Here is a 23323-nt window from a genome sequence, read left to right as displayed (position 1 = left end):
ATGCCACCTCTATTTGAACGCCCCTATGAGAGAGAAGAGTTCAAAAATAGAGCGCAATTGACATTCAATTAGAGGCTTTACGATGCATTTATGATTATTTTAATAGAAATTTGAAAACACGTATTACAGCTAGCAACTACTATAGCCTTTCACCTCTACAACGATTACATCATCAGGTTTGAAAACCTCCAACAAATTCTTTCCATTTAGAGTGAAGTTTGTCCAGTACCAGTCGTCTCGCGCCTCTGGGTAGACCTAAAAATAGACACCAACTGTTTGTTTCATCCAAAAGTAGACAAATCCTAAATATTTTTTATTTGACACAGTTTTAGTATACTAGTTTTAGAAAAGCCTGTATGGCAATTAAAAACCTTGATTATCCGAATGTGATATAAAATTTAGCGAGAATAACAATGAGCAAGCTTAACTCCCTAGTCTAAGCCATAACAAAATCACCAACTGTTACGGCAACTACCCATCTTCATCGACGGACAGACAAAGAAAGGTACGATCCAGACCTTTGTGACAATATTAACTGTTTCAGAACCAGAGGTATTCTTCTGGAATTGGAGAATGTAGAAAAGTATATAATGAAGTTTGGGAGCTACTTGAAATCTCACGAGTGCGTCATTTGTTGAGGAGATAGACAGGTTGGGTCGTTCCTCAGGTTTGTAGTCAGCACCTGCAATGGAATCATTTTGTTTCCTGAGTGGAGCGTAACAGCGATTTGATGAGACATTTGAGAGTATTGAGAGTATTGGCTTTACAATAAAAATACAAACTCACAGAGCGAGCGATTAATTCTGAGGATGTTGAGTCTTTCAAACAACTAACAAAAAATTAAACCTTTGTGACCTCATATTAAAAATACTTGTTTTTCACCAATATTATGATCACTTTGGCTAATTCATTTTAGAAGTATACATACATATACAATTACATATAGGACCAACAAACGATAAGTAGATATACACGAACAAATACATATAGGACCAACAAAGGATAAATAGATATACATGTACAATTACATACAGGACCAGCAAAGGATAAGTAGATATACATGTACAATTAAATATAGGACCAACAAAGGATAAGTAGATATACACATACAACTACATATAGGACCAGTAAAGGATAAGTAGATATACATGTACAATTATATATGAGACTAGTAAAGGATAAGTATATATACATGTACAATTACACATAGGACCAGTAAATGATATATGCATATATATATATATATATATATATATATATAGTGAAACTCGGATAACTCAAACTTCAAGGGACCGAGCAAAAGTGTTCGAATTATCAGAGCGTTCAAGTTATCAGAGCACTATCACAAGTCCATGTATTTACTTATTTATTAGTAGATACATGTACATATACAAACTATAATATAAATCAAAAGCACAAATGGCTTGTTTCAAATTAAATGCTTCTAATGTAAAGCTTAAAACGTTTTTATCAAAAAGTATAGAGATTTTTCTATCACTTGAGATTAGTTTGTTGTTTGAGGTGATGTTATTGCAAGGACGTTTTTTAGATTGACATTGGCAAAACTTGATCGTTGCTGAAATGCTCAAAAGAAAAGACATCTTTTTCTTTTGAGCGTTTTACCCACGATCAATTTTGCCGATTTTTCTTGAAGTTTATGCAAAGATTACATTACTTTACCTGAGATTCGTTAAGAGCAACACTCCGAGGCAGTTCAATTAAAAGTTTTACGAGGTTTATGATACATTGTATATCACTCACGCTTTTTGAATGGACACTTATTGAATGTACACACGTATTCTGTGTTTAGGTCAAACGATGAATAGTTTTTTGTAGCTCAGACAACGTATACATTTAATTACAACAATCTTCAAGACGTATTAAACATTCAACCTTCCGACGTTGATTCAACACGGAATCAACGTAGGAAAACTATTCATCATGGGCTAGCCGGGTTACGCACTCAAGGATTTTCGCCACGCAAATACAAAACAAAAACAACATGCTGTTTTTGTTTTGTATGTGCGTGGCGAAAATCCTTGCGCGCGTGACCCGGCTAGAAGCTCTAGAGTCTGCCAAACAGCAGCTAGTAGCACTCTCGGCACGAGTGAAGCGGTACACCAAAAAACGGGATAACAAGAAAATGAACGAACTGTTCATCAATAATCCATCTAGAGTGTATTCCCAGTTCAAAGGTGAACTGCAGAGGCCAATGTCTGAGCCTCCCCAATCTAGCACTTCAAAGTTCTGGAAGGACATCTGGGAGAAAGGGACTACTCATAACACCACTGCAAATTGGCTGAAGAGGCTTAACGACAGCCGTCAAAACACTGTGGCTCAGCAAGGACTCACCATCAGCGAAGAGGACATCAAGTGCAGAGTGCAGCGTATGAAAAACTGGGCAGCACCTGGCCATGACATGATTCAAGCCTTCTGGTTAAAGAAATTGACATCACTTCACACTAGAATGGCTAAACAGATGGAATGCCTGATAGAACAAGGTGACCATCCAGAATGGCTGACCAAAGGACGAACTGTACTTCTGATAAAAGATCCAAAGCAGGGGCCGATTCCCAAGAACTATCGACCAATAACATGCTTGCCCACCACCTGGAAACTGCTCTCAGGAATAGTTGCAGACAAACTGGAAGAGCACATGAGTCACTATATGACCAGTGCTCAGAAAGGAATTGGACGCAACACCCGAGGAGCCAAACATCAGTTACTGGTGGATCGGACGGTCTGTCAAGACAGCAGGAGAAGGCAAACCAATCTTGCCATGGCTTGGATTGACTACAAAAAGGCCTATGACTCAATTCCCCATAGTTGGATACTTGAGTGCCTCAGTATGTACAATGTTCACTCTGCTCTTGTGGCATTCATCAAGATGTCAATGACCAAATGGAAGACGGAACTGAAGGCTAATGGCAAAAAGCTGGTGAGTGTAAAAATCAAGTGAGGCATCTATCAAGGTGACTCCTTATCACCGCTGCTCTTCTGCATATGCCTAAACCCTCTAAGCAATATATTGGAGGAGACTCAATATGGGTACCAGTTTAAGAGTGGCACCAAGATAAACCACCTCTTCTACATGGATGACATCAAGCTGTACGCTAACAAAGAAAGGGACACTGATTCGCTAATACACCTCACTCAGGTATACAGCAAGGACATCGGAATGACCTTCGGTATTGAGAAATGTGAAAGGCTAATTCTTAAGAAAGGCCATTCTATGCTCACAGATGGCCTAAGAATGCCAAATGGTACCATCAAAGATATAGAAGAAGGGTACAAGTACTTGGGGATTATGCAAAGCAACATCAACCACGAAGCCGAGGTACGTCACAAAGCCATTACCGAATACAAGAAACGCCTTCGGCAGGTCTTACGAAGCCAGCTCAATGCCAAGAACCAAGTCATGGCAATAAATACCTACGCACTGCCAGTAGTACGATATCCAGCAGGCATAATAAAGTGGACAGAGAAAGCCATCAAAGAGACAGATATAGCAACTCGTAAACTGCTGACCATGCATGGAGCACTCCACCCAAAATCTGATACTACTAGATTGTATCTCGATAGGAAAGATGGTGGTAGGGGACTCAAAAGTGTGCAGCAGACAGCGAAAGAGGAGGAGCAAAACATCGAAGCATATGCAGCCTTCATGGCCACTTCAGATAAGTTGCTAGCTGAATTTCAATCGGCTGCTCTTACAACGGACCTACGCCCTGATGATGAGGAAATTGACTGACACACGAAACCTCTTCATGGTGCTTACCACCGACAAATATCTAAGGTTGGCGATCTTCACCAGACATATATGTGGCTGAACAAAGGAAACCTAACGGCCAATACAGAGTCGCTAATCATGGCAGCCCAGGAGCAAGTGCTCCCAACAAGGCAACTCCAAACAAAAATCTATCACACTAGAGACGATTCTAGATGCAGACTGTGCAAAGATGCACCTGAGACCATCCAACACATCATCAGTGGATGCAAGCAGCTAGCAGGAAACGCATACACTGAGCGGCATAATCATGTCGCAGGTATTGTGTATAGAAGTCTATGTGATGAGTATGGCCTTAATTAACCACAACACTGGTGGGAAGCTCCTGGTAAGGTGAATGAAAATGACCGCGCTAAGATCCTCTGGGACTTCTACATCCAAACTGTCAAGCATGTCCTAGCAAACCAACCAGATATAGTGGTGGTAGACAAGGAGAACAAGAGGGCTACTATAATAGATATAGCAGTACCCAATGACTACAATATAGCCAGCAAAGAAAAAGAAAAGGTAGAGAAATATCTCCCTATTAGAGAAGAAATCGAAAAATGCTGGAATGTAAGAACAACTGTAATCCCAGTAGTCATTGGGGCACTGGGCGCAATAACACCGGCACATGAAATGTGGCTTGCCCAAATACCAACAACAATCAACTCAGGTGAGTTGCAGAAAAGTGCGCTATTGGGAACAGCTAAGATCTTGAGGCGAGTGCTCAAACTCCCAGGTCTCTGGTAGGAGACCCGAGTTAGAGCAGAATTTACCACCCATACGGGGTATCCAGGGTGAGGAAACAAAATTTATATATATATATATATAAAATTACATAAAGGACCAGTAAAAGATAAGTAGATATACATGTACAATTACATATAGGACCAGTAAAGGATAATTAAATGTACATGTACAATTACATATAGGACCAGTAAAGGATAAGTAGATATACATATACAATTACATATAGGACCAGTAAAGGATAAGTAAATATACATATACAATTACATATAGGACCAACAAAGGATAAGTAAATACAGTCAAACATGGATAACTCGTCCACGGATAGCTCGAACACATGGTTAATTCGAACATTTCCTTTGGTCCGTTCCCACGTAATGATAAATTGCTATAGATAACTCGAACTCAACACTGTTAATTTGAACTGTTTTTTTGCCCAACAGCTACCGAAACGGTTGTTTTCGCTTTAGAAAATCACTTTATTCAAAGCCATAGAGGTAAACTTCATCTTTTCGTAATTCATAAGCGTCGTTATTACCACCATCGGCAAAATAGTTTTGTCAACGATTTTTCTAAAAGTTTGGTGAAATTTGATTTATACTGCGATATGATGAATAGCACGGGCTAGCCGGGTCACGCACGCAAGAATTTTCGCCACGCACATACAAAACAAAAATCGCATGTTGTTTTGTATGTGCGTGGCGAAAATCCTTGAGTGCGAGACTCGGCTAGCCCGTGATGAATAGTTTTCCGACGTTGATTCCGTGTTGAATCAACGTCGGAATGTTGAATGTTTAAAACGTCTTAAAAAATGTTGTAATTAAACATATACGTTGTCTGAGCTACAAAAAAATATTTATCGTTTGACCTAAACACAGAATACGTGTGTACATTCAATAAGTATCTATTAAAAAAGCGTGAGTGATATAGAATGTACCGTAAAACCTCGTAAAACTTCTAATTGAACTGCCTCGGAGTGTTGCTCTTAACGAATCCCAGGTAAAGTAAGGTAATCTGCATAAACTTCAAGAAAAAACGGCAAAATTGATCGTGGGTAAAACCCCAAAAGAAAAAATGTCTTTTCTTTTGAGCATTTCAACAACGATCAAGTTTTGCCAATGTCAATCTGAAAAACGTCCTGGCAATAACATCACCTCAAACAACAAACCAATCTCAAGTGATAGAAAAATCTCTATACTTTTTCATGAAAACGTTTTAAACTTTACATTAGAAGCATTTAATTTGAAACAAGCCATTTGTGCTTTTGATTTATATTATAGTTTGTATATGTATGTACATGTATCTACTAATAAATAAGTAAATATATGGACTTGTGACAGTGCTCTGATAACTTGAATGCTCTGATAATTCGAACACTTTTGCTCGGTCCCTTGAAGTTCGAGTTATCCATGTTTGACTGTATACATATACAATTACATATAGGACCAACAAAGGATTAGTAGATATACATATACAATTACATATAGGACCAGTAAAGGATAAGTAAATATACATGTACAATTACATATAGGACTAACAAAGGATAAGTAGATATACATGTACAATTACATATACGACCAACAAAGGATAAGTAGATATACACATACAATTACATATATAGTAAGCATATTTGAAGCATGGAAATACAGTGAATAATGCAGTTTTTTCTGTTGTTTCGCGCTACCACATAAAATTTTGATTAAGGTGTATGAAGTTTTTAGATAATTACAAAATTGACCCGTTGAGCATCAACAACCCTTCAAAATCTTATTCTGGCTGCTCCACTAAAACCTTTTTTGGAAAGGCGTAAAAACAAAGATGTCAAACCAAGGACAGTTGTTGTGGGTAAAACACTAGCGTGAGCAAAGGTGACTGAGAAGGGCATGTGTAAAGGTAAGATATAGCTTACCTTTGACAACGAAATTTGAAAGGTTGCCATATTTAGATGCGATTGGTGCAGACACACAATCTTTGTCCGTTTCACACCATTTAAACGGCCTCACCTGAGAATGAAAAGGGAAGAAATGTTTTGGATAGGAAGTCCCAAAATTTGGCAAATAGCTTGCTGCTTACCTGAAGAGTTTACTAAATTACTGTATTCGCCGTGCGGTAGATAGAAGTAGTCGTTGGCACTGAAAGATGGTTCATGGAAGCATTTCATTGGCTGCACCTGACAAACTGAGCTGTCTTTACTCTACTCATATACCTGCTTTACAGGAGTACTCTGAGAGCAGGTCAGTTTAAGCTTCACGCACAGCGCTGTCAGAGGTTATGAGACCACCCAAGAACTCACTCCTTTGTTCATCTTAGCATCCTCCCATAAATCACTTTACACACCCCGATGGCCCTTTCTAGGGCCACAAATTATTAAAGAGTTGTTCAAATAGAGTTGTAATAGCATCATAAAATTAATTACATGTAGTTGAGAATACAATAAGCAGGTAGCTAGATTATCTTTTGATCTCTATCAAGGTCAGTTGCATGCGCATTGAAAAAAGTAATTGCCATGTATAGTTGTTGGCAAACTCTGAATCTAATGGTATATGGTTGGTGGTTTATAGTACAACATATTAGTTGTTTATTTTTATTGTTTATTATTATTGTTTATTATTATTGCTCATTATTATGGTTTATTATTATTATTTATTATTATTGTTCATTATTATTGTTCATTATTATTGTTTATTATTATTGTTCATTATTATTGTTTATTATTATTGTTCATTATTATTGTTTATTAATATTGTTTATTATTATTGATTATTAATATTGTTTATTATCATTGTTTATTATCATTGTTTATTATTATTGTTTATCATTATTGTTCATTATTATTGTTTATTATTATTGTTCATTATTATTGTTTATTAATATTGTTTATTATTATTGTTTATTCATATTGATTATTAATATTGTTTATTATTGTTTATTTTTATTGTCTATTAATATTGTTCATTAATATTGTTTATTATTATTGTTCATTATTATTGTTCATTATTATTGTTAATTATTATTGTTTATTATTATTGTTTATTATTATTGTTTATTATTATTGTTTATTATTATTGTTTATTATTATTGTTTATTATTATTGTTTATTATTATTGTTTATTAATATTGTTTATTATTATTGTTTATTAATATTGATTATTAATGTTTATTATTATTGTTTATTTTTATTGTTCATTATTATTGTTTATTATTATTGTTTATTTTTATTGTTCATTTTTATTGTTCATTATTATTGTTTATTATTATTGTTTATTTTTATTGTCTATTAATATTGTTTATTATTGTTCATTAATATTGTTTATTATTATTGTTCATTATTATTGTTTATTATGATTGTTCATTATTATTGTTTATTATTATTGTTTATTATTATTGTTTATTAATATTGTTTATTATTGTTGTTCATTATTATTGTTTATTATTATTGTTTATTTTTATTGTTCATTTTTATTGTTCATTATTATTGTTTATTATTATTGTTTATTAATATTGTTTATTATTATTGTTTATTTTTATTGTTCATTATTATTGTTTATTATTATTGTTTATTTTAATTGTTCATTTTTATTGTTCATTATTATTGTTTATTATTATTGTTTATTAATATTGTTTATTAATATTGATTATTAATATTGTTTATTATTATTGTTTATTATTATTGTCTATTATTATTGTCTATTAATATTGTTTATTATTGTTCATTAATATTGTTCAATAATATTGTTCATTATTATTGTTTATTATTATTGTTTATTATTATTGTTTATTATTATTGTTTTGTGATGCGGAGAACCGGATGTCCGGTTCGCGACAAGATGTCCTACCTCTCTAGTTCTCGCATCTTAACTGCGAGAACTAGAGAGGTAGGACGCAAGAACTAGGAACTTAAACCAGGTACATTAGATGGTGTCAAGACTGGCGACTACAAGGTAAACCAGTAAGTCAACGATAATAGTAGCGATAATAATCAAATTATTAGGCAATAGCGAATAATTGATGATTAAAGAGAGTATTTGCAAGGATAATAGTTGAAAAAAGAAATAAAAAAGTATAAGTTTCACAATAGTGAAGGATTGAGGATAATAACCTTTTCAATGAGCGACATACACAATAATAGTATTTTTGGGAAGGGGGTTAAGACACCCGAACTGAGACTAGAAACAGGAGCTGAATTGGAAGGATGGAGGAGATTTATTAAGAGATTTGAGATGGCGATTGTGTCGGCAGGATTAAAAAGAAAGGAACACACCAGAGTGACAAGAAAAGTAGAATCAGAAGAATATGATTTAGAACAAAAGAAGGCAGCATTTCTGTTGGACTGCAGGGGAGAGAAGGGGTATGATATTTTTGAAACATGGGAGATAGAGGTCGACGCCATGCAATACGACGACATTAAAGAAAAAATTGACGATTATTTTTCTGAGAAGGAACATATAGTAGCAACGAGACACAGATTATTTACTATGAAACAGGATAATTGTGAAGATTTATGCAGGTCTGTAGAAAGAATAGAAAGGGCAGCAAAACAATGCAGGCTGGAGTTAGAGAAAGATCTAATACTGCAGGTTTTGATAATGGGTATGAATGATGATAAAATGAGAAAAAAGTTGGTACTTACGAAGAATATCACCCTAGAGAAGGCAAGAGCTAGGTGCAGTCAGTACGAGTCGGCCACAATAGCAGCGGGGATAATAACAACAAGGGAAAAAGAAACGATAGATCAAGTAATAGGAGAAGAAGAAGACGATGAGTTAATACAAAGGATAGGAGGTAGAGCTGATGGAGGAGCAAGAAACAAAGGTAATATCGGTACAGGGAGATCAGGAGTACAATGCTACACATGCGATAGATTCAGACACATCTCAAAAGATTGCTTCAGAAATAGAGGAACTGGGTATAATAGAGGATACAGAGGATGAAACTTAACCAGGGAGGCAGGCACTCTAAGAAAAAATGATGAAAGGTCACCTATCACTTGCTATGCTTGGTCGGAACAGGACACATGGCGAGAAGCTGTCCTAACCGGCTAACAGATAAAAAATAAGCATGGTTGAAAATGATGCATCGGAATATTCAGAAAATTCATTATGACTAAAAGAGAAATTAAAAAGATTTAAGCAGCCAATGACTTCCTAATCAGCTTGAAAACTAAAAACAAATACATAAATTTCGAGATAGACACAGGAGCTGATGTAACAGTTATGAGTGAAGCAACAGCCAGGAGGATAAACTGCAAGATTGAACCAACTAAATGAGTACTGAAAGGGACAGATGGCAAGAGGTTAGAGACAGCAGGCGAGTCAAAAATTGAGTTTATCTCAAAGAGAGGACAAAGAATAATAGCGAGGATCGGTGTTATCAAGGGAAACAATAGTAATCTGTTAGGGAAACCGAAAATAATAAAGTTAGGACAAGTTAAGACAATTCAAAAAATGACTAGGATAGAGGACGAGATGGCAAAGAAATACCCAAATTTGTTCAAAGAGCTTGGAACACTACCGGACGTGTTCCGGATAAATTTAAGGGAAGATTCGACACCGGTGCGTCTCCAAGTGCCAAGGAGGTTGCCTATAGGTCTGAAGGAAGCTACAAAACAGGAAATAGCAAGGATGGAAAAATTAGGAGTAATAAAGAAAATAGAGAAACCAACAAATTGGTGTTCAGGAATGGTAGTAGCGCCAAAGAGTAAGGGAAAGGTCCGAATTTGTGTTGATCTGTCGCAACTAAACAAGAGTGTGCTCAGAGAAAATTTCCCACTGCCTACATTGGAAGAAACAATAGCTGAGCTAGAGGAGAGCGTCATTTTTAGCAAAATGGATGCTAATTCAGGATTTTGGCAGACAGAATTAGCGGAAGAGTCACGAGAGCTTACTACATTCATTACACCATTTGGTAGGTATATGTTTCAGCGAATGCTGTTCGGTATTTTGGCAGCTCCAGAATTTTTCCAACGCCAAGTGAGTAAGATAATAGGACAACAACAAGGAGTTGTTTGTATGATGGACGACATTTTAGTAGTAGGAAAGAACAAAGAAGAACACGACATAAGTCTTTACGAAGTTAGAGGCTAGACAAGCTTAATAGGCTAGACAAGCTTAATAGAGCAAGGTTGACACTTAATAGAGATAAATGTCAGTTTGGAGTTGATGAAGTCAAGTTTTTAGGTCATATCCTAAACAAAGAAGGAATTCGGATAGATCCAGAGAAAGAAAAAGCAATCAAGGAGATGCCAGCACCTATAGACAGAAAGAGTTTGAGAAGGTTCTTGGCGATGGTGAACTATTTAGGAAGGTTTAGCCCTTTGTTAGCAGAAGTGGAAAGACCATTGAGACTATTAGACAAAAACAATGCAGCATGGTGTTGGAATGAGGAACAGCAGAAGGGCTTCGAAAAGATTAAGGAGATCATCTCTACAGCACCAGTCTTGACTTTATTTGATAATAGTAGTAAACACCGGATAACAGCAGATGCCAGTAAACATACATTGGGAGCAGCTTTGCTGCAGATGAATAGGGAAGGGAGATGGCAACCAGTAGCCTATGCCTCAAGAAAAATGAGTGAAGCAGAGCAAAAGTATGGACAAATAAAGAAAAAGGCACTGGCCGTAACGTGGGCGTGTGACAAATTTGATTTCTACTGGGTGGGGAGAGACTTTGAAGTTGAGACTGATCATAAGCCACTGGTTCCGCTGTTGGGAAATAAAGATCTGTCAGATTTGCCATTAAGGATCCAAAGATTTAAGATGAGGATGATGAGATACAGATATAATATTTTCCATACACCAGGAGATAAGATGTTTCTGGCTGACCTGTTATCAAGACCAGCATCAAAAAGAGACAAAATAAAATTACAAAGAGTGGAAGACCATGCTAGTAGGATAGTAGCAGCAATAGAGGATGTTCTAATAGAGAAAATTAAAGGGTACACGAAAACAGATGAAACGTATCAGACAGTGAAGAAAGGAATAGAAACAGGATGGGAATATGCAATATGCGGCAAGGCAGAAAAGTTGAAGGAAAAGAAGGATGAGCTCGGCTTGGTGAATGGAATGATTATGTGGAACGCCAGGGTTTACATACCTATTAATATGAGAAAGGAAATAATGGAAAAACTCCATAGTGGACATCAGGGCCAGGTCAAGATGTACTGAATGTGTCAAGATTCAGTGTGGTGGCCAGGGATTAGAAAGGAGATAATAGAGATGGTGGAACGCTGTGAGACATGTATAAAAATAGAAGGGTATCACAGGAGCCGATGAGTAACACTCCATTACCAGAGAAACCTTGTTAAGAGATCGGAACAGACTTGTTAGAGTTCGAAGGAAGGCGCTACGTTATTTTCATGGACTACTAATCGAAACGGATAAAGGTAGTTCAGATGAATAATCAAACAGGAAGAAAATTGGCGTTGAAATTCGCAGGAATAATAGCAAGGTTGGAAGCCCCATTAAAAGTACGTAGCGATAACGGACCATGTTACAACTCACCCGAATGGAGGGAAATTTTGAAAAGGTACAATATAATAGGAGAAACTAGTAGCCCTAGATATCCTGAAAGTAATGGCTTAGCGGAGAGAGTGGTAGGAATAATAAAAAGTTTGTGAAGGAAAGAGAAGGACAAGAACTTGGCCTTGCTAGCCTATAGAACTACCCCACTGGAAAGTGGAAATAGGCCAGATGAGTTAACGTATAATAGAAGAACTCGAAATGAGTTACCAGGACAGCACTTAGTCGTACCCAATCTAGGACAATTCAAAGAAAGAGATAGACACCTCAGAAAGACAGAAAAGCAATTTTGATAGGGTAAAGAGGCAAAAGAGATTGTCCGTATTAAAAGAAGGGGATAGAGTATGGGTGAAAATAAACCACGTAGATGAAGGGAGAGAGGCAACAGTTATTAAGGAGGCTTTAGAACCAAATAGCTTCTGGGTGGCTATGAACGGAAGAAGAGTAAGAAGGAATAGGAAACACCTGAGATTATTATTTGAAAAAGCTTTGCGCTACATGATAGTCTCAGGATAAGGAAGTAGTTAGTAATAGTAAGAAGGGAGTAGAAAGAAAACATTGGTAGGAGCTAATAGTAATAGTAACCCAATATGAAAGAGTACTAAAGATAGAATAAACAAACGTGATAATGATTTTGTTTACTCCAAATAACTTCTGTTGTAGACACTTAGAATACTATAACCAAAGTTGGATTCAATAGAAAAGGCTCAAAGTAAAAGAAAGGTTTGACAATAGAAAGTGAGGAGATTAACAGCACGGATAATAGAAAGGGTTTAGAAAGAGCGAAGGAATAATAGAGATGGAGGACTACACAATAGTCGGGAACAGCGTAGCTCACTATATCACGCCACCAGTATATCACGCCAGTGGGGGTGAAAAAAAATTGCTTTAGGAGGAGCCACCCTGGAGGAGCTGCTATACATGTGTGGAATCACCGGGATAAAGATGATCATTGCCGGAGTTCCCGACATCATGGGCCAAAAAAATAACGCCATGGATGGGGACAAGGTTTCCAGGTACGAGCAGACCCTGAGAAGGGCATCAAATAGATCGGGAGTGATCCTTTGCTCCTTTTACCCCTCTACCAGGGTGCCAGCTGCACAGTACGGCGTTATAGGTCGCCTGAATAGGCTCATTTATACCCTCAACTCCAACAAGAAGGAGGGCACGCCTAACTTGTGCACCTGCCTTTTTGGAAGAGGTCAGGATGGCCTGTTTTTCTTCAATAAAGAACACTTGAAAGACGAAGTCCCCAACGAACGCTGGGCGAGGGTGTTATCCGAGACTATGTCTAGATACATAGCGACCAGAAGAAGGGGTGCGATGGACTTGAGGGAACGTCTGTATTGGCCTCCAAGGAGAGAGAGAGACACTAGAGCAGGAACAGAAAGGGGAAACAAGAGAGAAGAGATTAATAGGGAGAGGTTGGACTGAGATGGAAGTTCAGAGGAAAGATACGTCGAAGCTGCGAGGGAAACTCGAGAGAAAGTAGCCAACAGGAGAAAGAGAGCATATGGAGGAGAAGAGAAAGAGCGGTGATAGAAAGAGCAAGACAAGATAGAGAACAAAAGAAAGGTGAAATAAGAATAAGGTTCGAAAGCGAAATGGCAGCAGTGGAAAGAGAATACGAAAGAGATGTGGTAAGAGCTAGAGAAGATAGGCAAATAGCTGAAAGAGCTACTGAAAGAGAAAGAGCCAGGGGGCAAGATGCAGATGGTTAACAGGGAGGAAAAGAGACAACAAGAAATCAGAAGGATAGATAGAGATACAAGAGAGAGAAAGTCACCAGTCAGGCAGCGAAGAGTTCAATTTGCTGAACAACCCGAGATAAGAAACAGAGACATCCGACAAGATGTCCCTACTCTTCGGGAGTATGTGAAGTAGAAGGAACTAATGGGAACAATAGTCAGGGCTTAAGAAAAAGGTAATAGTTTCAGAGAACAATAGAGTGGATAATAGACAGGGCTAAAGAAAAGAAATACAGATAAGGGAGGGAAAGGGAGATGTGATGCGGAGAACCGGATGCCCGGTTCGCGACAAGGGAGGGGGATTGCGGCATGTTAGCTGCGAGAACTAGAGAGGTAGGACGCAAGAACTAGGAACTTAAACCAGGTACGTTAGAGTTTATTATCATTGTTTATTATCATTGTTTATTATCATTGTTTATTATGATTGTTTATTATGATTGTTTATTATGATTGTTTATTATGATTGTTTATTATGATTGTTTATTATGATTGTTTATTATGATTGCTTATTATTATTGTTTATTATTATTGTTTATTATTATTGTTTATTATTGTTTATTATTATTGTTTATTATTATTGTTTATTATTATTGTTCATTAAAATTGTTTATTAAAATTGTTTATTAAAATTGTTTATTAAAATTGTTCATTATTATTGTTCATTATTATTGTTCATCATTATTGTTCATCGTTATTGTTCATTATTATTGTTCATTACTATTGTTCATTACTATTGTTCATTATTATTGTTCATTATTATTGTTCATTATTATTGTTCATTATTATTGTTCATTTTTATTGTTTATTTTTATTGTTTATTTTTATTGTTCATTATTATTGTTCATTATTATTGTTCATTATTATTGCTCATTATTATTGTTCATTATTATTGTTCATTATTATTCTTTATTAATATTGTTTATTACTATTGTTTATTATTATTGTTTATTATTATTGTTCATTATTGTTCATTATTATTGTTCATTTTTATTGTTTATTTTTATTGTTCATTTTTATTGTTCATTATTATTGTTCTTTATTATTGTTCATTATTATTGTTCATTATTATTGTTCATTTTTATTGTTCATTTTTATTGTTCATTTTTATTGTTCATTATTATTGTTCATTATTATTGTTCTTTATTATTGTTCATTATTATTGTTCATTATTATTGTTCATTATTATTGTTCATTATTATAGTTCATTACTATTGTTTATTAATATTGTTTATTACTATTGTTTATTATTATTGTTTATTAATATTGTTTATTATTATTGTTTATTATTATTGTTTATTTTTATTGTTCATTATTATTGTTTATTATTCTCGTTTATTATTATTGTTTATCATTATTGTTTATTAATATTGTTTATTATTATTGTTTATTATTATTGTTTATTATTATTGTTTATTATTATTGTTTATTATTATTGTTTATTATTATTGTTTATTATTACTGTTCATTATTATTGTTTATTATTATTGTTTATTATTATTGTTAATTCTTGAATTACCACTGAGTAGCCTTTTTACAGGCGTGTTTACACTTATAATGTATATAAATGATATAACTTATATAATATTTCCAACATATAATGACAAGAAACAAAAAGTAAGTAAAAACTATAAAAATGTTCATTTTGTTATTTTGTAAGCATATGTTTTCAACAGTTTGAACAGAACAAATATCTTCATCTAACGTACCTGTATAAGGTATGTTCCAGGTGGTACAGCATCAAAGGTAAATGAAGCGTATTCTTCTCCATCAGGCTGCAAATATTAAATGTCAGTATATAGTCTATATATTATATTTAGTCCAAACGCGCATGTCCAGACGCCCAGACACCACACACTTATACAAAAGGCTTGAACTTGCCGTAAAGCTATATATATATATATATATATGTATGTATATATATATATATATTGTTTATATATATACTATACTGTTTTCATTATATATACTAGCTGTGCTACCCGGCTTTGCCGGGGTAATAAGAAAATCTTTGCACAGAAAATTGATTTGTATTTAACATATATAACAACATTTGCCATTCTTACTTTCCAACTTCATATCATGAGACAAGTGTTTTGTGTATTTGAAATAAATTAGGAGAGAAATAAAATCAACTCTAAAGGTTTTCAAACTTCATCAAACAACTAACTTTCAAACTTCATATCATGAGGAAATTATTTTGTACAAGACAGGTTCTTTTCTTTGGAGGCATTAGACGTGTGTAACTTCTGAGAATACATGTATTTAACAGATTAATAAAAATAGATATGACAGAATATGGTAGTATTTTGTAGTTGAAATAGAAATAGTTAACATGCGCATAGTTTATGTCGTATATGAAAATGCCTCTGGTCAAAACGCTGTTCTAGCTCAGTGGTAGAGTGTCCGGATGAAAAACTTGTCAATTTGTTGTGAGTTCAAATCCATCAGCACGCGGAATTTTAATATCAAGATATTAATAGCTATAGCCGGAATGATGACATACTTAGTTAGAAATATATATATATATATATATAATAATATATATACATGTATAATATATATATAATAATATAGCTGTGCTTCCTGGCATTGGCCAGGTATTAAAAATCAGCTTATAAACAATGAAAAGTAATGAGAGTTGCCTGCCACTGGCTATTAACCTAGCACATTGCCAATGGAAAATTTGAGTACGACTAATAATGAGAGCTACCAGCTTCTCACGACGTTATGCGATGACCCTGCGAGGTACGCAAAGCCGTTGGGTATTTTTTATGCCTCCATAAAGGGACATATATCAACTAGACATACACCCTACAGGATGAAACTATCCGATGGAATTGATATTTCGCAAGTTCGCGCACAGTCAATTCCATAAATTATTAAAATCCGTGAACAATCATTTTTAATTTTAACACAAGGGAGAACTACTACCTCGAATTAAAAACTAGCCGTTAGGCAGAGTTGGTAAATGTACAGCTGAGTAAATGTAATGAGTACAGTAAATGTAGCCGAGTTCCAAACTCTTTTAAAATCATAGTCGGGGCCCTGAGTTAAGCCCATTGCCAATGCATCACACTTCTTGACAAAATTATTCAAGGTTGTCACAAGTTATTCGGAATTCGGCCCGGCATCATTGAAAAAATCTCTCCTGCAGTTCTTCACGTTGAAAAAATTCATAACTTACCACAATTTGTTGGTTAGAGGTTGACTTGCAACAAAATTCACATTACAGTTACTTGGTATCAAAAGATTCACCATGTCTTACTCCGTTGTGTTGTAGGTGCCAAATATGTGGAAATGTAATTACAAGCTCTTAAAAGCTAAAAAACGAAAAGCCACCGTAGATTGGAATCTCTTTATTTATCTGACGTAGTCATGAAATTTATTTATTGTCTTGTCATGTGATGTTCTCACGTGAATTGAAAGGCCAATAAAAAGCTCAATATAAAACTTATCGTTAACACTAGTTTATGACAAACACTTCGAGTATTACCGAAGACTCCGTATCAAATATAGATGCTCGCTACTTTACAGTTTTGTTTCGGTTTGGTCTAATTGGCATGTCGTAATCTGATCATTTGACCCAATACTTCGCAAATCATTTTTGCAGCACTTTTCGATTATCACTGGTGACCAACAGGCTCGTCATAATTATCAGACAATGATATGTACTCCTTCGAGGTAAGGTTAAAAAATTAAATGAATTTTTACGGTAAGTTATAAGATGTCAGTGCTAAAAGTGACAGCATTACAATGACAGTAAAATAGAAGCGTAAGAACAATAGACATGGTTTTATTGAATGCGTGAAGTATATTTGTGAAAATATTTCGACAAATAAGGTTGCTTGAAAGTGTAAACAGAAACCATCTCCCACAACTACATCACATTTGAGCCGTTTTAGAAAGAGAATCCAAACTACGGCGGTCTTGTGTGGCTGCGATTAATTGTTCGTTTTTGAGCTTTTAAGAGCTTGTAATCACATTCCCACATATTTGGCACCTATACAACACAACAGAGTAAGACATGGTGAATCTTTTCATATCAAATAACTGTAATGTGAATTTTGTTGCAAGTCAACCATTAACCAAAGGCCTCCAAATTGATGAACAGTCATGAAAACCTCTGGATGCAGCAAAAAATTTGTAGCTCAGCATGATCGACATAGATTTTTCAGCTAAATAGAAACCTAAACACGTGGTATACGCGTGGGAAGGTTTTACTCTATTGCTAGCTGCTTTTACAGATTAACCTACTCGCGAATGTGTTCATCCGCAAATCATTTAGTCTGCGAATATGTATGAAAAGACTATTTCCGCGAAATTTAACTACGCAAATAATTTCATCCTGTAGGGTAATCAATCTCTGTGGCCTAGTTGGTACAGCGCTGAACTTGCCAACGGGAGGGTTCATGATCAAATCTTCTTCGGTGTAGATGCTATATTCCAAGACTTTAATAGCTATAGCCTGAATGCAGACATACGACATACTTTGAAAAATATATATATATAGATCTATACAAATCCATTTCTATACTTGTACATACATGTAGTAGAGGAATTTCCAGCTTTGCACGGATAAGAAAACCTTTTTTTTACACAGCAAGGATATTGGAATGATCTTTGGTATTGAAAAACGTGGAAGGCTAATCTTCCAGAAAGGTCATACATTGCACACAGATGGTCTGGCAATGCCAATAGGTACTATCAAAGATATAGAAGGGTGCAAGAACTTGGGGATTATGCAAAGCAACAACAATGACGAAACGGAAGTGCACAACAATGCTATTACCAAATATGAGTAACAGGTTCGGCAAGTTCTTCGAAGCCAACTCAATGCTTAACAATCAACTTAAGGAACCTAACTGGTACACCAAACCTTTTTATAGTGCCTACCGCCAACCAGTACCTGAGGTTGGCAACCTCCACCAGACGTATACTGGTATGTGGCGAAACAAAGGTGACACAACGTCCAATGGACTTAATTGTATGTTATATCTGGCAAATGTATTTTTCCTTTGTGTTCCAGTCATAGCAGATGATTTCATACTACGTTATGTTTACATGCTACCTGAAGCCTGTTTAGAACCCACAACTCATTCACTTTGGGTAGAGCTGACAAACAAAGCCAACAGATAGAAGTATATATGCAATAATGAGCCATATATCCATTAAAATACTAGACGCAGTGGTAGCTGCGGGGGCATCTTTTAAACCTTTCATAAATAAAACGGTTAACTTGATAGCGACATGCGAACTCCTGGCAGCACAATGAATGAATCACAATGAATGGACAATGAATCACAATGAATGGACAATGAATCACAATGAATGGACAATGAATCACAATGAATGGACAATGAATCACAATGAATGGACAATGAATCACAATGAATGGACAATGAATCACAATGAATGGACAATGAATCACAATGAATGGACAATGAACCACAATGAATGGACAATGAATCACAATGAATGGACAATGAATCACAATGAATGGACAATGAATCACAATGAATGGACAATGAATCACAATGAATGGACAATGAATCACAATGAGTGGACAATGAATCACAATGAATGGACAATGCATCACAATGAATGGACAATGAACCACAATGAATGGACAATGGATCACAATGAATGGACAATGGATCACAATGAATGGACAATGAATCACAATGAATGGACAATGAATCACAATGAATGGACAATGAATCACAATGAATGGACAATGAATCACAATGAATGGACAATGAATCACAATGAATGGACAATGAATGGACAATGAATGGACAATGAATGGACAATGAATGGACAATGAATCACAATGAATGGACAATGAATGGACAATGAATGGACAATGAATGGACAATGAATCACAATGAATGGACAATGAATGGACAATGAATCACAATGAATGGACAATGGATCACAATGAATGGACAATGAATGGACAATGAATGGACAATGAATCACAATGAATGGACAATGAATCACAATGAATGAACAATGGGCTAATCAACAACTAGCCACCTAGATAACTCGATACTCTGACCATCTTGATATGGTAAGGATTGCAGAGGTCTGTATGATGTATGGTTTCTACACATATCCTTGGCTTCCATTGTACGGGTGATGCAGTTTTGGATTTGCACTAAGTGCGCACCAAACAGCCTTACGTGCGCACTTTGAGTTACACAAACTTGAATGACGCAAACTTGCAAAATAACCATAAAATGGAAATATAAAGAGAGCCTGTTCTAATCACTTACTGAAATGTTATCAGCTGCTATATCTGATTCATTCATAAAGTCTTTAATAATTGGCCTAGTCTCAGGGTTCTTGAGTAGCACCCTGTAGCGACTGAATTTATTATCCTCGCTGAGGGTGGGATAGTGACTGGCCCTCCTGAAGCGTCCAATAATACGATAAGGTATCGGATTTGATGCTGTTAAGTTCATGGCTTCCTCATCATGAATTTGCGGAGGAGCTGAAACATGAAATTGACTACGATACGAGATAATCATGCATGGAAACAAGCGGCATGAGCGCAACAAGGGCTACAGCTACTATGTTTACTAAAATGTCTATACATGAAATATACTTATACTAGCTGAATGCCGGCCATTGAACAGGTAATACAATAATCACCCAATGAACTTGAGAAACTTACCTAGTAAGCTAGTAATCTAAATCTTTACTAAAACAATAGTGCATTTGAAACCAGCTTAATAATTGTTAAACTATAACTGTCACGAACAACTTTTATCGTTGTTCCTAGGTAAATCAGACACGCTAATTCCGATTTTGTATTCAAAATAAAGATTAGTCCACTAACCTTCAAAGTCATTCAGGCTTTTTTAAAGCGTTTCAATATCCGTTTCGAAAACAACACAATCGGCATTACAAGCTCCGCCCATAAATATGTGACGAAACCTAGCTTTTTCAGGAACGGAAGTTAGGAATGTTCAGTCCGATTTAGAATAATAGAGATGGGTGTCTTAAAGCCCATTATTATCTAAATCCAGCCAGTAAAATAATTTCAGATTTTTATGACAATGGACAATGAATCACAATGAATGGACAATGAATCACAATGAATGGACAATGAATCACAATGAATGGACAATGAATCACAATGAATGGACAATGAATGGACAATGAATCACAATGAATGGACAATGAATCACAACCGATATATAAACTATTTAAAATTGCTCGTAGCTTGTTACATGACGTTTAAATGGGCTGGACGCCGAGGAAAATGAGCTCAAAAAGCGCGGTTTTATCACAAGTTAGCGTTGTTATCGCGCTTTTTTAAATATGCAATGTTAAATAGCTCATATACCTTTCAGAAAAGACTGATATTATTTTAAAGGCTGAATTTAGATATCAATGGATTTTAAAACACCCATATCTATTATTCTAAATCGGTCTAAACATCCCTACGTAACTTCTGTTCCTAAAAAGCTAGGTTACGTCACGTATTTATGGGTGGAGCTTGTTATGCCGATCGTGTTGTTTTCAAGACCGATATTAAAATGCTGTAAAAAAGCCTTCATTACTCTGAAAGTTAGTGGACTAATCTTTATTTTGAGTACAAAATTGGAATCGGCGTGTCTGATTTACCTAGTAAATACGATAAAAGTTGTTCGTGACAGTTATGGTTTAAGTTAGCATCAACTGTTGTGCTAGTTAATGACCCCAAGTGATTTCAGTATTTTAACCAATGTAATGAATGTCATCACGATCATTCATCACTCTGGTCAGTTGAATGATCATTGTGTAACAGTTCTGGTTGCTGGATTTTAGACCTGGAGGTTTTAAGATCAAATCCTCTGCGAAACGGACAAAGCAGAGTTTTTATAGCTAGATTTCAATTGCTATAACACTCACTTTTATAGTTTCTGATAAAGATCGCTCAGTCAATAGTAACTGAATACATAGTCGATGTTAAAGGAAGGCAAAAAATGAGCGTTCTCAGATTCTGATTCAACAAAGTGAAATATTGGAGCAGCTAACATTACTTTAGTAAGTTACAGTGGTGGGTGAAATGACCGGGTCACTTTGTTGGGAAACTATAATTCTCTTTTACAACATTATTACTCATTGTGAATTTAGTCAACAACCATAAATTATAAATTAAATTAATCCTTATTCTGTCCTCATTTCAAATATCTAAACTAAACAGCTGTAAAAATATGTTTTTAATTACTATGTGGGCTATATTCCGAACATATAATTTGAAATGCATATAATTTTCTTATTTCACCACATACATTTTCATTCACTTGTGGGGGTCCTACCACACAAAGCTGTCGTCAGAATAGTCACTTTTAAAATCACTGTCGTCACTTTTAAAATCACTTTCGTCACTTTTAAAATCACTGCCACCTTTTTCAAATTGGTAACCAAAACAACCTCTTTCTTCACATTCGTTATTTTAATACAAATATCTATACTGGTGGCACTGGGTTGCGTTAAAAATCTGAAACTCGCTAGGTTTAAACTTCTGCTAACCAAAAGCATGGCTCAACCAGCGACCTTCACAAACATATTAGTGATGTTTGGGAGCGTTGCTGATTACTCCGCGAAGAGTGACAGCCGTCTTAGGTTTTTAGAGCTATATTTCTTGTACTGAAAATAGACCGAGATTGCCTTTAATAATCACTGTCAGTCACAGACTTGGAAACGGATTTGCCGTCAATGTCGTGGCATTTCGTTGCTTTAATTATTTGGCAGTCTATAAATGCTGGGCCAGATGCTTCAAACCAAAACTAGTGAAGTTTCGGTTGACCGTGGTGATTTATGAACAAATAATAAGTTAGTAACGGTACGGCAACACGTAACAAAATTTCCGTTGGTTCTAACCAAAATCACGAAATGATTGAAACACACAGAATTATTCTGCGCTGCCAGAATCGTGGTAGCGAGCACGATCTCAGCAGCTTTTGCAATTAGTATAGTCCAAGAGACGTATAATGACACACAATAGTAAAAGTATAAGTGCAAATCAACATAGTACACACGATGCAACTGCTTAGATTGCGTTATTGAATGCATTTATTGTTTGGACGCTATAGCTACAATTTGTTTATTTTTTAATTATATTTCCTTTTTAGCAGCAAAAGTTTTGCGGTAGAGAATGTCGACATCTCTAGCGCAAACAAGTCAGTTGCATCGTATTTACTATGATAACTTTCTGTAATAATTTTCTTGTGTGTCGCATTATGTTTTCGGACTACATATATCTTAAAATTTGCTAAAGTCGTGTTCGCTAACTAAAAATAGCGCGACTTAGACAGTTTTATCGTGTGTTCTATGTTGAAATGCTTTCGTATTTTTATTGTGTGTCACGGTACATGTCTTGGACTATACTAATTGCTAAAGCCGCTAGAATCGTGCTCGCTAATAATTTGTTTAATCTGTTAAAAGCGTTCGTCGACGAACTCGGTGGGCATGCACAGCTCAAATAATTCTGTGAATTTTGATCGATTAATTCTGCGTTTTTCGTGATTTCGGCCAGAACTCCGAACCAAC

At 35.5% G+C, this 23323-nt stretch overlaps 2 protein-coding genes across 2 annotated transcripts in view; both read right to left on the bottom strand.

The window, feature by feature from the left end:
- Positions 1 to 6821, bottom strand: part of LOC137398190 (uncharacterized) — a 187580-nt gene extending 180759 nt beyond the window's left edge. The window contains exons 1-4 of the mRNA XM_068084297.1: positions 6810 to 6821; positions 6426 to 6519; positions 519 to 682; positions 154 to 255 (exon numbers count right to left, since the gene is read on the bottom strand). Of these exons, the coding sequence (XP_067940398.1) occupies positions 154 to 255; positions 519 to 682; positions 6426 to 6519; positions 6810 to 6821 (372 nt within the window). The remainder of the gene's footprint in view (positions 1 to 153; positions 256 to 518; positions 683 to 6425; positions 6520 to 6809) is intronic.
- A 13222-nt stretch (positions 6822 to 20043) lies between these two features.
- Positions 20044 to 23323, bottom strand: part of LOC137398189 (uncharacterized) — a 35681-nt gene continuing 32401 nt past the window's right edge. Inside the window, exon 7 of the mRNA XM_068084295.1 lies at positions 20044 to 20273. Within this exon, the coding sequence (XP_067940396.1) occupies positions 20044 to 20273 (230 nt within the window). The remainder of the gene's footprint in view (positions 20274 to 23323) is intronic.

The sequence above is a fragment of the Watersipora subatra genome, chromosome 6 (assembly GCF_963576615.1).
Source record: "Watersipora subatra chromosome 6, tzWatSuba1.1, whole genome shotgun sequence".
Taxonomy (NCBI): domain Eukaryota; kingdom Metazoa; phylum Bryozoa; class Gymnolaemata; order Cheilostomatida; family Watersiporidae; genus Watersipora; species Watersipora subatra.
Note: the sequence above shows the minus strand (reverse complement) of the source record. Positions and strands in the feature narration are given on the sequence as shown.